General features: G+C 36.9%; 1 protein-coding gene across 1 annotated transcript; it reads left to right on the forward strand.

Annotated features, from left to right (window-relative positions):
• Positions 1 to 420: 420 nt before the first annotated feature.
• On the forward strand, positions 421 to 9,630 carry LOC146146932 (uncharacterized). The gene is made up of 8 exons (XM_083387437.1): positions 421 to 563; positions 2,632 to 2,762; positions 4,028 to 4,069; positions 4,229 to 4,297; positions 4,813 to 4,880; positions 6,647 to 6,716; positions 6,874 to 6,927; positions 8,738 to 9,630. The coding sequence occupies exons 1-8, from the start codon at positions 560 to 562 to the stop codon at positions 8,825 to 8,827; spliced, it is 528 nt and encodes a 175-aa protein (XP_083243563.1). The 5' UTR covers positions 421 to 559; the 3' UTR covers positions 8,828 to 9,630.
• Positions 9,631 to 14,701: the final 5,071 nt, after the last annotated feature.

Raw genomic sequence — 14,701 nt, forward strand, 5'->3', positions numbered from 1 at the left:
AGTGCACTGCAGTGGCAAACAAGAGCGGGTATTTCGGGCGTTGTCTTGCTCGTAAAGCTTGAACGCCCCCCAAAAAAACACTTTTTTAAGGCTTCACCGACCTTTAGCCTTCTGCGGGCGACCCAACAAGGTTGTTATCGTGTCTCGATTTATGCCAACCTTCCAAAGGCAAATAAGCCGGATTTGTACGCGGGCCCCACACCTGAGTCCAAATTCCCCTACAGAATGAAAGACGGGCACGGCAAGCCTACAGCCATGTGTTTTGTCATCCACAACCACACACCCGCACTGTTCGTCATTCAGTCTGTCACTGTGGATACGGCGACAAGTTGGCAAAAAACAGCAACGTGGACTTTGTCGTTTTGAAATGAGCTGATTTGTTCACACGGCACTGGCATGAACCGACACGGTGTCAAGAAAGAAAGAAGGAAAAGCTCGCAACAAAAAGGCAATTGCACGCCGGTAGGCAACAGAACAAGAACGACGCTTCCAACCGGGCCCCGCGAGTTTGCAAAGGATCCCGATTCAACGTCAAGTCGGAGACAGCTCACCTTTCAAAATGGGTAAGCGCACTTCAAGTATATGTCCGGAAGAACATTGCGCGTGTTTTAACAGATGACGTTTCACATTTCCTTTTTTTACAGATCTGAGTAAAATAGCGGTCTCCTAACATTTCTTACTGCTTTCACACAGCTAGACCTTAAAAATCTGACTATATATTATAGATACTCTGAAACATTTCTATACTCCTTGAATAGCTTTTTAATCCCAAATTTTAAACTTTCAAGTTTCACTTTAGTCGATATATGCTTTTAATAACGATGGCGCAGAACAATTGTGTCAGGTAAACTTGTCTCGCCGTTCAGCGTTGGAATTACATTTAAACTTGCCGCTCGGCGTGCGAATTATATTGGCTTTACCTCAGCATTACGTAAGTTTTTATCCATACCTTCTCAACCCGAAAGCCATTTTATTTTTCAACTTTAACCCTAATGGAAACATTTTATTTTACGATTTTTGATCAATTTTATCGGAAAAGGCGCCGAGCAAACTATCCAAATTTTCTGTTTGTCCAGAGTCTTGCGCTGAATTAGTACTCCCTACTAAATGTAATTTCTTGCAATTTAGTACACCGAAAGCCATCGCAGACCCACCGAATCTGTTGATCTATGATGCAAGCAGAGCAGACTAGAAGAACAACTAGCCTACATATAGTTATCGAATTTCTTAACCCATTGAGCAAACTTCCTTAAAAATACTTTTTACGTCATTATGTATGCCGGTGGCATTAAGTCACCTTCTAAGTTGTTTTACTAAATAATACTAAATAACAGCATATTATTTAAATTCTGTTTTTAATACCTTGACTTTATAGTTGCATTGCATATTCGCACACCAGTCCGTTCAAGAACATCACTCAAATTTTTTTAAGAATAGTTAAATCGTGACATGAAACGTCATATTTAAATAAAACAAAAATGACCCCATACAAAAACCGTAGTCCTCTGAACGGAACTAGCATTTTGGTAATGCTACAAAGCACAAAAATGATGTCATCCGACGTTATTTCATGAAAAGTTTAGGACTTTTTTGCATAAAAATCGATATCTGCCCTAAGAGCGTATTTTGGCTGTAATATATCGTATTTCAGCACAGGAGCTATTGCAGAGTTGTATGGAAACTACTTTCGCTATTTGTTAAATGTTTTTCACATTAGTAGGCTACCAATAGTTCTACTTCCCTTCAACATAGAGGATAACTCCAACAAGACCTTCTGTAAATATGTTATTGAAAAAGTAATACACGCATTGTCGAAGGCGTAACATAACTATACTCTATCTTCTACCAAATTATATAAACGATAAAAATTATCCTACTGCGCTGAATCCTTTAATTACATGTTTTGCAACGTGCAATTTATTTTGTGTGTTCAGTGCGCCATGTCTCCTAAAATAAAGTTTATGAATTTAAATTAAACACACGCAATTTTTATTGGCGTTTCGGATGACTAACGGTTAGCTTTAGTAAATTCTTATGTTGTCTTACTGACATACAATAATAATAAAAAACATATTTAATATCTGAGGGGCCAGGGCACTAGACAATAACAGAATGGGAACGCTTTAGTCTAGAAAAAGGTTTAAACCACTGCCAAAAAACGGTAAATTTATATCATTCAAAATCAGTGTTGCTTCGCAATTATAGTCCTGGTTTGCCTTCCGTTCTGATTAGCAATTAAAATAATAGGTGTATGGTTTGTCCGATAAAAAAAGTCCATAATGTATATCAATGAAACATTATCGAAACTAAGGAATCCCCCGCAGGTAAGTATCCGATGATGGTTAGACTGTTTATTAAAACAGGTATAAAACATAAAAAAATTTTTAACTGGTATGTGTTTTGTACAGAAACTGAAAACGCTTTTTCAAAAGGCACAACATATATTTCCGAAAAATTTTAAGAAACGATTTTATGTTTCATACCGTTTTTTTTTATATAAACAGTCTCTAAACATCATGCATATCAATGTGGTGAAATTTAGCTTTGCAAACGCGTCTGCTTTAAAAGTGACGATGATAGAACTCCCTCAATTCACGGCGTCGATTTAATTAATTCATTTTTTGTTCGCAGATGCCTACGTGCTGTTGATACTGCTTTCGACGCTGGCGCTTTTCTCCCAAAGGGCGTCCGGTGTCGACGAGGAACTGCGCACGTGTCTGCAGAGGAACATTTATCGTGGCTGCCGGATTTTCGCAAAATACGTCAGTGTGCTATAGGACCTATTTTTAAGTGTTGTTGTCCTTTCTTGCGCCTTATAGTTGCACCGCATCTGGAGTTTTAAACGGATCTTTTTCCTTTGAAATATTACGTGTGCCGAAAAAATCTTGAACTGCAAAAGTCAGGTTTTTACCAGTTCGACAGGCAGAAGTTAAGAGCGCAAAATGCGTTGATGCATATTGGATACCTCTACTGTTTGACGAACTTTGTTTGCGTAAAACGTTTGATAAAATTTTGTAAAATTGACCCAAAGCTACAAGGATTTTAAAGCTAATTTATAAAGTTAAAATTGATAGTAGACCGATGACTTTATATTTGATAGTTTTGATATAAACGGTAATAAACTTAAGGGATGAAAAATATTCCTTCAAACGTTGGTTCATTTATTAAAAAAAAAAAACTCAACAAGCAAAACCAACCAACGTTCAATAGCTTACTTGAAATCAAAACAAAACAAAAAAGATAATATAGGTCTTTCCAACGAAGGGCCAGGCAGGTAAAACGGTTTGTTATGCGAACAGGTGTGTAAGAATGTTGCTCGCCGTATAGTAGCTCCAAGCCTGCTGACGGGTTCCGGATCGACGCCGTTTTTGTTACAGTGAGACCGAGTTTAAAGAACGGGCACCATTTGCGTTGTGTTTGCTTCGCTAAAAGACGGCTCCCTACATTTTTTGTTTTCGGCTTGAAAATAGAACCAATAAAAATCTCAGTTCGCGGTGGAAAAAAGTTAAAAAAGAGCTTCCTTGAAAAGGTTAGCGCATATGTTGCCTAAATGTGCCTATTTTGTAATCCTAATTTTTCGATAGTAGGCCTATAGTGCTTATCTACGGATTTCCACCTTAATGTTTTGTATATATCATCCGTTTTACTGGTGTTAAGTCGCAATTCAAGCTGTACAAGTCTTAGCACATGGCGGATAAGTTACCTAAAAGTACCTATTTTGCGGCCTTTTGTCAAGTTGTTGCACTTGTCTAAAACTTTTTTCGATTAGGGGGCTTGTCTATGAATTTCTACCTTAATGATATCGGGCTGATCTTCAAATGTTTCCATGCACGACATTCGTCCTTGTGTGTTATAGCCGTGTTCTTATACGAATCAAACACAAAGTATAGGATTGTGGGTTGCGTAACACTGATAAGACATCGTATGTTTGGTCGTTCGAATTATATATAGTCTAAAATTTTGCAAAAATTTGCTTCGCCATATTATAATAACAGGAATCAATAGTTGTTTTGGTATGTTGTTTTAGAAACCGACGACCGAGAACAACTGCTCAAGCTGGATGGCACAGGTTGGAAAGTCCTTAGCATTCTTCTATGTTTTTTTTAACTATATGGGCTTCTACACTGTTAGAAAATAAAACATTTTGTCAGGCTTCAATTACCTTGCCTTGACTGACGCCAATGTATAAAAAGTACAGCCTTGTTCACTTTTACCTGCTGATTTGCAGAGGGCCGACTTAAGCACCGCATCACCACCCACAAGTCGAGAGGGCTGCTTCTTTTCAGATGGAAACGAGGTAAGACCTATGCAGAACGTTTGTGACAGACGTTACACTTTTAACTATAGGCTCTACGTTCCAGCCAGGGTCAAACAGTGACGCTTAGTTTTTTATATGTAATGTTACGTTGACGAGGAGCGATGAACTTCATGTTTTTTATAGAACAACCAGCGACTGTTATTTATACTATAAATTTTGCATTGCAAGAAACACAATTCGGCAACTTGAAGCCTCAAAAAGGCATTTTTATTTGTTTTGTGCAAATTTGTCACGTACTTTAACCTTGATCTGTTGGGTGAACGAAATTAGACACTTTTGCAAAATAATACCAAATGAAAGTAAATTTAAGAAAGAGCGGTAGCTCCATCGGTGGGTAAAAAATATTACAAAATATACTTCAAAGGTTATACAAAAAAAAAACTAGTAAAACCACCCTGGATACATTAAATGACTTCCAATTTGTCTATTGAACGCCGACGTTTGGTAATATCGTGGTCAGTTTTCGTTCAATTTTTTCCCTGTCTAATTTTCAGGATCTTTTGAATGTTCACGGACGTAATGGGGAAAGGGATTTGAAGAAGATATGTCGTCGCGTAAGCAGGTACGGCTATTCTAAATATGGACCAAACGCTACATTTTAGTTTTAAAATCACCAAACTGTTATATATCTTACAAAATCACAACATCGCAAAACAACGCCTGGACAAAATGAACACACCAGGAAACAACCTATAAATACATAAACACCATTCCGTACCACGAGTAACTGAAACTGGCGGCTAATTGCCCTATTACGAAATACTGTCAACGCAAGACGATGGCCACAAAAAACTAACGCAAACGACACCCACACAAAACGAGATACTTACGCAAACGCGAAGTACGCAAAACACTTCTTAGGCAAAACGACAATCGTGCAAACGACTCTCAAGAGAAACGACACCAGCGCAAAACGACACTCGTGCAAACGACTCTCAAGAGAAACGACACCAGCGCAAAACGACAATCGTGCAAACGACTCTCAAGAGAAACGACACAAGCGCAAAACGACACTCGTGCAAAATAACATATTATCGGAAACGTCAGGCACGCGAAACGGCGCAAACGCAGTCTCTCACCCAAAACCGTATACCCAGGATATACGAGAAAAAACGGTAACTCACAAATAAGGAAACTCACGCAAAACGACACAGGCGCGAAATAACACTTAAGTCACAGTGCCGCGAAGTGATCTACTGAAAATTGTAAAACTATACGCATCGTATATTGAAAGTTCACTAGGGCAACACCAGACGCCAAACGCAGCAGGCGCCTTAAGCTCCTATATTTAATCTCGCCTGAAGGTTAATCACCTTTAATGACGTCCAATTGAATGTTCATCGATAAACATCACGATGAAACTAGCTATATAATCTTTGGCATAAATGTAAAGCATTTTGAAGTAAGTTGCTTTATCCGAGGCGTTTAGAGAATATTTGTTAACATTTCGGCGACGAAAAGCGTTCAAGAGTAAATATTGGGCTATTTTATGACTGTTTTCTTCTTTATTTAAGACCACGTGATTTGGACGGGATAAATTTTCTCTAAATAACATAACATTTAAATTTCCCTTATCTAAAATATGACATAACGGATTTTGTTCTTGTAGCATAATGGTTGGAAGTTACTTGGAAGCCTTAGTTAGACGATAGTAGAAATATTAAAGCCCTTATAGAAGTAAGGTTAACATTTCGAACGTTTCGAATATCTAATGCTGACCAATTAAAAATATATATTGAAAACGTTTAAAATATGACCAACTTCTGTTTTTGTCGTCTATGTCGGACTGGACGTGTAGAAACTATGTATATGCACCCAAGTAGTAATGCATATTTATAAAACAAAACTGGACATGTAACGGAAATTTTACAGACGGCATGTCGGCATTTTTTGCGAGTGTTATATTGTCTTGGCGAGTGCTGATTGGTACAAATTGACCGGGTATAAAACAAACAGCGTTTATATACCTTATATTAAACAGTTTCTTATCTGATCAAGACAGTTATACGGATTAGCATTTTAAAAGGGGAAGAAGAAAAACTCAAATCCCCAAAAAGAAAAACCAAATAGCAGATGCCACACACACCTGTGAATAAATATCACGCGGTTTCATGGGAGGTGTTTCTTTCTATTTTTGAAGAGCGAGACTTTCGAACTGTAAATATACAAACAAATTGAAAACCTTAATATTTTTTTATTGGGTAAATACTAATTTTTAAATTAACAGGAAATGTTTTCGCAAATTGTTTTTATTTTAAAGTGAAGGCACGCACAGCGCAAAGACCTAAAACTTCAATAAATAGTAAAATATAGCATGTGTATTTACAGATTCTTGGGAAAATTCTTCCGCGACCTAAGGCTCTATTGCTCCGAAATCGCTCAATGTGGAAATATCCAGGTAGGTATATTAATGCAGCTGAAAAACTTGTTGTTATATGTGAGCTAGGACCTAGCTGCTAGGTGTTGGTAAAACGTTTCAGCTGACTTACTGTCAAGTGTTATTATCATTAAGAGTTAAAATTAAACTTGCTGAAGCCTAACACTACTTTATTTAGGTCTTGCCACACACAGGACAACGTCGCCTGCATAAGCCCACTGATTTAGACAAGGTAATTGAATAAACCATATAATCAACCATTTCCTGACGTAAACGGATACACTTGTTTGCAACACATTGATAAAACAAGTTATGACAAAAAGTTAAAAAAACTGAGAAACGGTCAATGCACAACGTTATTGGATAAATTTGAAGGGCATTTTGCTCTCTTGAAATATATTTTTTGTTTAGGCACCGATTCTATAGAACCGTCTCGCGGAATTTTATGAGATCAGCGAACCGGTTAGCATTAGTAGTTACTGTCAATGGATTTTTGCATCTTATTCCATACATTGATTTTCAAGATTCAAGTAGCTCACGTGTTTTTTTTCAAAATGTGCAATGGTCAAGGTCGCACGTAACAGTCAACATTGTGTTGACTGTTTGTCAAAACATTTAATTGTTTCGTCATAAATACAAGTCATGAGACGACTGCTGCTTTTTAGTGTGGCTGTTAGAAGTGATGGAAATCAGCCGGTTCGCAGTTTGCAACTTTCGCTAGAACCTGGGGTTGGATATCCTGTTCTTCTAACTACTTTAATCATTTCCTGGAAAATATGGCTTTTTTTAATATAACCGGCTGAAATATATGACTTTTGTGATAGAAACAACTGACAAAAAATTTGAACCCCACCACTGACACGACTATTCAACTATTTGTGTTACGCCATATTTCGGTCCGCTTAACGGCCTGTCGCTGGCCTCGTGTACGCACACAACTGTAGTCTACAACTTTATTACCGGTATTGCAGAAATGCCGCGTGGCGCGAACAATAACGCGGTGCTCTTTCTTGAGCGAATGTAGCTCGCTTGCTCCTAAAACAGTGACCATCCCACATCACAACTGAAACATGACTTTCCCCCGTGCTTCTGTTTGCATAGCAAACGAGGGAATGTCCCTTCAGGGCTAAAACAAAAGTGCAAAACAATTAGGGACAAGAAAAAACGTAAAGGTGTAACGGCAAGAAACTAAATTAGACAAAACAATAAGTGAGGTGCAGAGCTAGATTTACGCAACTTAAGATTTACGCAACTCCGCTACTCAATAAAAACAGATTTAAAACATATTCTCGGGTTTACGATCTCTTCATTCCGCTAAACTTCTAGAATATATTCAACCAAAATATTATAAAATGTGTTACATTTAGACACCTGAGTTAGAATGAACGAGCAAGTGCGCAGTCGAGTAAGCGCTTTTCAACAACTAAAACGCATCACAAAATGGCAAATACCAAAGTACCACATCTTTTAAATGTTATAATCGCTTTATATCTGGTTCTTTACATAATTTATTTGTGAAAACACTATATACGGATCTGTTCATAAGTTTAATGGTGAAAATAACGGCCTAAATAGACGTAAAAAGCGACATGCTTTATTGTTGACTTGTAATAATGTCATACTGTATCAGGCGTCCGGACTAGGAATAGCTATACAAAGAAAACAATCGCCCAAAGCTAAGCAATCAACAATAAAGGGGATTGTTATTTATAATCTTAGATAATGTTTAGTTGACACTTTACAGCAATAAAACTAGCACCTACCAAACATTACCTTATGCACAATTTTCCAGCAGAACAACAGTAAATCCCAAAGCTTGTTGACAAAGTAAGTCACTTTTTTTAAAACCATCTTAATAAAGCATTGAAACTAACCGAAAAAATTTTCAACCAAAATGACAAGAACACGTGACCACCACATAAGGCGCTGTATTTACATTTTTTAATTAAAGAAGCAAATTTTAAGACATTTAGATTTGCGAGCTGCTATTGTTCAAGTAAAATTTATATCGATATTAAACCACACCTTCTAACTTTTTGTAGATGCGCGGAGAAATCGACTTGCGTAGTATGTACCAGCACGTGCGCTGCCTTGAAGTTCGACACGGCCTCCACGAGGGGGCGCAATGGTAAGCGTCGGTTTACGTCACGTGACAGCCTCGTCCTTAAATCGACGAGACCAGCGTTCTGGAGTCTCCTCGATCAAGGCGGGCCGTTTTAAGCCGTATTTTACTGCACAGTTGCTTCTCGAACCCATGCATTCTTCCCCTGAGGCTGCTTTGCTTGCTGTTCTCGCCTAGCTGAGCGTGTACGTTGCTTCTTTGCAAACATGCACTACCCTAACGAATGCAAGTTTGTTGGGCTGCAAAAGATAAGTTATTTGTCCCTTGAGCGGTCACGAGCATTGCATTGTGTTTCAAATAGCACACTCTCACCAAACAGAAATTGCGTTTAGCTTGATTATTCTTGCTGGGTGATTTATTTAATAATATAAATTAAAAAAAAATCGTTGGCTTGGCCGCGGTCGATGGTCTGAACTTTTACCACTTTTGTACAGGAAATGCGGCGAAGTTATTAACGCTATCTGTTGCAATTTTGTTTTGAATTGTATCATACGTTTGAGCAAATAATAATCAAGTTCAACACTATTTGTTTTGAATTTTATCATATGTTTGGGTAAATGATAATTTTATAAATATATATTGAGTTCAACGCCATTTGTTTTGAATTGTATTATACGTTTGGGCAAATGACAATCAAGTTCAACACACTTTGTTTTGAATTGTATTATACGTTTGGGCAAATGACAATCAAGTTCAACACACTTTGTTTTGAGTTGTATCATACGTTTGGGCAAATGATAATTAATCAAGTTTAAACGTCACTTGTTTTGAATTGTATCATACGTTTGAGCAAATATAATCAAGTTCAACACACTTTGTTTTGAATTGTATCAATGATAATCGAGTTAACACCTTTTTTTTTTTAAGTTTCTTAAGCTTTGTCTTGGTTTACCGCTCTGAACTTTAAAAGATCGCAAAAACATACTTACGTAAACTAATTGCTAATTCAATTGCTAATTCTCAGCTGTAGTTACACAAGTAGGCGATATTTTCGGTCCCTTAAAACATCAAAAAAAACACTGCTTACAAATATTATTATAAGACATCTGCATTCCAACGTATTTTTGCCAATAACTACAGCAATCTCTTAATTTTCTATAAATAAAAACAATTAAATAAATACATCCTGGGTATATCTCAAGTCCAATAAACTTTTCCAAAGGCGTCAACGACTGGGTTAAACATTAAAAAATTAACCATGTTTAAGTTCAACGATAAACCTTATAACTATTTGCCACGGCAGCAATAACGTCTTTGATTGTTTGCCGGTAAACGATTTTTTTTAAACGGGACAAAGAGTCTGTATTTTTTTCTTTTCAGACTGGATAGTTTTGACTCAAAAGGGACTAGTTTTGGATCATCATATTATGATAAGCATTTGCTAGGTGTTCTTTAAAAGGAGGAGGTTTCATGATACTGTTTGAAATGCTTCCATGCACAAAACACACTACGGAATTTGAAGACCATATCGGTACTTAATGTTCAATAAGATAAGTAAATGCAAAATTTACTAAGATAAGCAAAATGCAAAAAATTACTTTTACAGAATAAATAAATCAGTCAAAACATTTTTTTACCACTAAAGCGCCCTAATCATTAGGCTAAAAAGATCAACAGTAAACTAACTTTGCCAGTTAGGCCGTACCCAGTGACAAAATGTAGGCAATTAAATTACATGTATAACCAGCACTGAAATTTTAAAAGGGTGTACCGTCCTAAACCTTACAGTTATCGCTACTAATAACTAATAAACCACTTAAAAGCCGCTATCGCTAAACTTTCTAGGCCTAAACTGTACCAAAATAAAACTTAAAACACACTGTCTGCTTGCAGACACGTTACCTATATGTATATAAAATCACTGCCCAAAAGCTGACAAATTCAAACAGCAAATGACGTAACAATGAAGTAACTAAGAAAAAGGATGTTGCCAATAAAATTAAAAAAAAGTATAAAAATTTAAAGTATAAAAAAGTAATTAGCGAAGCCGAGGCATAAAGTTGCCGACGCTAGAGTCTAGCGGGGGGTGACGAACACGTAGCCCGCGGGCCACAAATGCCCCCGAAAGATTTTTTGGTGGCAAGCGAAACTTCGATAGAGAGATCGGAAAAATGAAAATAGATGAATTTGAGAAAGGTCAACAAAATGTCATGACTTCCTTTTGCAGTAAAAATAACGCTATGCTCACTGTGAGCTATGAAGTATCGGAATCGATCGCTAAAATGCTTAAGCCGTTTGAAGATTGGGCATGGGCCAAGGAACTACTTTTTAAAGCTGCTGAAAAGTTGCCTCCAAATTCAGTTTATTTGTACCAGAATCTTAGTTTGTCCCATCCCACTATTTGCGAACGCATAAATATAAAAATGGGTCAAGACATCGAAGATAATCTAACAAAAAAGAGCTGAGAACTTCTCCGTCTGTCTCGATGAAACAACGTACATCAAGAATACTGCGCAGGTGACAATATTTTTTCGAGGCATTACATCCGATTTTCAATCTGATGAAAACTTGCTGTCTCTAGAATCAATACACGAAACTACTCGCGGAGATCTGCTTCAAAAATTCCTTCAAGCCCTAAACAAGTTCAATCTGCCGTTAGATAAGATGTCTGATGTTGCTCTTGATGGCGCACCAGCTATGGTCGGAAAACATAAAGGCATGGTATCATTGTTGAAGAAGAAAATGGATCACAAGAGGAGTTAGACATGATAAGTTGGTATTTTTTCATTGTATTGTTCACCAGCAAAGCCTTTGTGGAAAATCTGTGAAGTTTGATCATGTGATATCGGTGGTTACAGGCTGTATTATAGCTTTATTAAAAAAACAGACCTGAACAACAGCATATTCAAGCAAGTTCTCAACGGCGCTGATTATGTAGATTTTCTTTACTTCTGTGCTGTTCGTTGGACAAGTTGTGGAATATGCTTGGACGCTTTCATTTTCTATTGCCAGAAATATTGAGTTGAGAAATTTAAAGAAATGTCCTTTGATAGTTTCCTTATTTTCGGGGAAAAAAGACCAATCTTGGAAAAAATTAGAAACAGGTGTTTTTCAACGGATTTGTATCAGTTCGGGTCTACATATCAACCAAAAAAGAGTTCCAGCTCATCCGGCCTGGAGAAAGTCCCCATTTTGCATTTTCAAAATGGCCGCCATAAAATATATGTTTTTGCTCATCTCAGCTTCCACATTATTTATAAAAAAAGATTATGGTGTTAAAGTAAATGGTTTGAGGGCTAAGGAACCAAATAGAGCATTTTAAATCTTAATTTGTCGTGAAGACTATAGACGGGGTGCGGGAATTTCCCACCAGGTGGAATTCAATATTTATTTAGATTTCAGATCGTCAGTGTTTCTAATAATTGTATTTAAAACTAGCTATTTAGGCCAAATTTGTTTTCAATTTACTATTACAAGTATGTGTTTTTAGGCACGTGTTGTTTCGCTTGACCTGTATTATGCTATAAATATGGCTGCGAAACATGACCTACTTTATGTTAGGTATATTCCAATCAAACAACTTATAGATATGAAAACGGAAATTTCATTTAAAACAACAGATCTTGTATGGCTAAATGTATGATTACCTAATGCACTTGAGACCAGCATAAGTCATCCTAACTGGTCTGGATTTATGCACAAGTATCATACCGGTTTGGTGGAGAAGTCGACGATCGAGTTTCTGCCGATCATTCTTAATGATCCAAATGACCCCCAAATGATGTCAACAGTTTTTATACTACACTCAGAAAATCTAGCTGTTCACATAATATTTTCCGTAATAACTAACCAAACTTCGATCAGCCATTGTGGATTAAAGCAATCCAGATAGTTAAAGAATGGCAACTGCCAGTTATCGTCAGACTCGAAGGATTTCATCCAGTGGTGGGATTCAAATTTTTTGTCATCCGGTTCTATCACAAAAGTTATATATTTCAGCCGGTTCTGTTACAAAAAGTCATATTTTTCGAAAAATAAGTATTTGAAAGAACAGGATGCAACCCAAGGTTCCAGCGAAAGGTTGGAACCAGCTGAATTATCACTAGTACTAACAGCCAGCCACACTAAAAGCAGCAGTCGTCTCATGACTTGTACTTATGACGCAACAATTAAATTTTCAAATAATCACAAAAGGAAAAGTACTACAAATATAAAAATTAACACAATGTATGATTGTTACGTGCGACCTTGACCATTGCACATTTTGAAAAAACAAACACGTGAGCTACTTGGATCTAAAAAATCAATGTATGGAATAAGATACAAAAATCCATTGACAGTAACCAGTAATGCTAACCGGTTCGCTGATCTCATAAAATTCCGCGAGACGGTTCTATAGAACCGGTGCGAACCGGCTGAATCCCACCACTGATTTCATACCCTAAAGAGCTTTTTGAATTGTATTGGACTTATAATGGCGGGTTCAGGTTTGTAAGATGTACTTGGCCTTTTATATATGGCCCGCATTACGTCACTCATATTTTAAAGGGAGCTGCATATTCAAAATAGCTCCGAGTCCATTTTCATCAAAGCTCTGGGCTTTATATCATGAAACGTTATCACTTGTTAGGCAATACCTAGCCGCACGACGATTGAGACACCCTTCAGAAATAGCATCTATGCTTTACATATTTGCAGCAGCCAGTGATGGCCATTATGTATTGCGGACTGGTGGACCTTCAAAAATCAAAATAATTCCAAAATTTAATAACGCAACAGTATGCAACTAAAACACTTCTTAGCTTTCACATGCAACTGGTCTTAAAGTTTAACACTTAAACGAGTTGTAGACTACTTTTAAACAGTTGGCCAAAACACTTGCAGCATTGTGGCGTACAATTAAGTCGAAAGTAGGCCATTAACTCTATGTTACGTGACAATACTGCAAATTACGAAGCCGGCGAACCCCAGGTTAAGAAAGGCTGCTTTAAACCAACATAATTGTTACGTAACCGATGACTTCACAACCATTTCGAGTGGCGAAGATTCCGGCAGTGACGTCACAATTCTTTATCTCGTAAAACCCGTGACCCCCTATTGGGATGCCTCCCCCCATTCAAAAACTGTATCCGCCGCCCCGAGGTATCATTAATGTGCTTATGCTTTGGTCTTAGCATACATGGTAACGCTGTTTATAGGTCTTATTGTGTGTTCCCTTTGCAAACCGTTAAATAATAAAAAATAAATAAAAAATAACCTTTTAATCCAATTGTAGACTTGATTTTGCGTATCGCCCTTCGAACATGGACCGGCTGCTACCAACAACCTTGTTTATATCAATCAGTATCTGCCTGCAAATACATTTGTGTAACAATGGAAAGCACGTGTATGATTCGCATCCCAAAGTTTTTCTTCCCATGCAGGAGTAGGTGATATTTTAAAAGGTACGATTTTTTATTTATTTCTACGTCACTTTAAAAAAAAATGTTTACTACCTCAATATATGGGCTTTGGTATACCCACCAGAGTTGGATCAATTATATTAAATCAGTTTGATTACATTAGCAATTACTCACTTAAATGTTTCAATTACATTACAATAACATTCAAAACTGTAATTAATTATATCAATTGGAATTTTTTTCTTTTTTCTCAATATCAATGAATGGAGTCAAATTTTAGCAAATTACGATTACAATTAGAATTACACAGAATAAAAATAACTCAATTACATTACAATTACATAAAAAACTATAATTAATTACATTAATTACAATTGATCCAAGTCTGATACCCACTAGCCTAACTAAAACCTCCAACTCAACCATTAAGCTCTTAACTTCCTTTGTTATTTGATTTACAGTTGACAACCACCCAGTAACAAAAAAACTTTTGCCTCAGTTAAAAAATAAATGTCCGAAATTTTGTAATAGGTTATGAACGT

Source organism: Ascidiella aspersa, chromosome 4 (assembly GCF_963924565.1).
Source record: "Ascidiella aspersa chromosome 4, kaAscAspe10.2, whole genome shotgun sequence".
NCBI classification, from domain to species: domain Eukaryota; kingdom Metazoa; phylum Chordata; class Ascidiacea; order Phlebobranchia; family Ascidiidae; genus Ascidiella; species Ascidiella aspersa.

Bases quoted from the DNA above. Each gene is read 5' to 3' on its own strand.
- LOC146146932 (XM_083387437.1), top strand. The intron at 4,881-6,646 runs GTACGGCTATTC...GTGTATTTACAG, and splicing joins ATATGTCGTCGCGTAAGCAG to ATTCTTGGGAAAATTCTTCC. The intron at 6,928-8,737 runs GTAATTGAATAA...AACTTTTTGTAG, and splicing joins AGCCCACTGATTTAGACAAG to ATGCGCGGAGAAATCGACTT.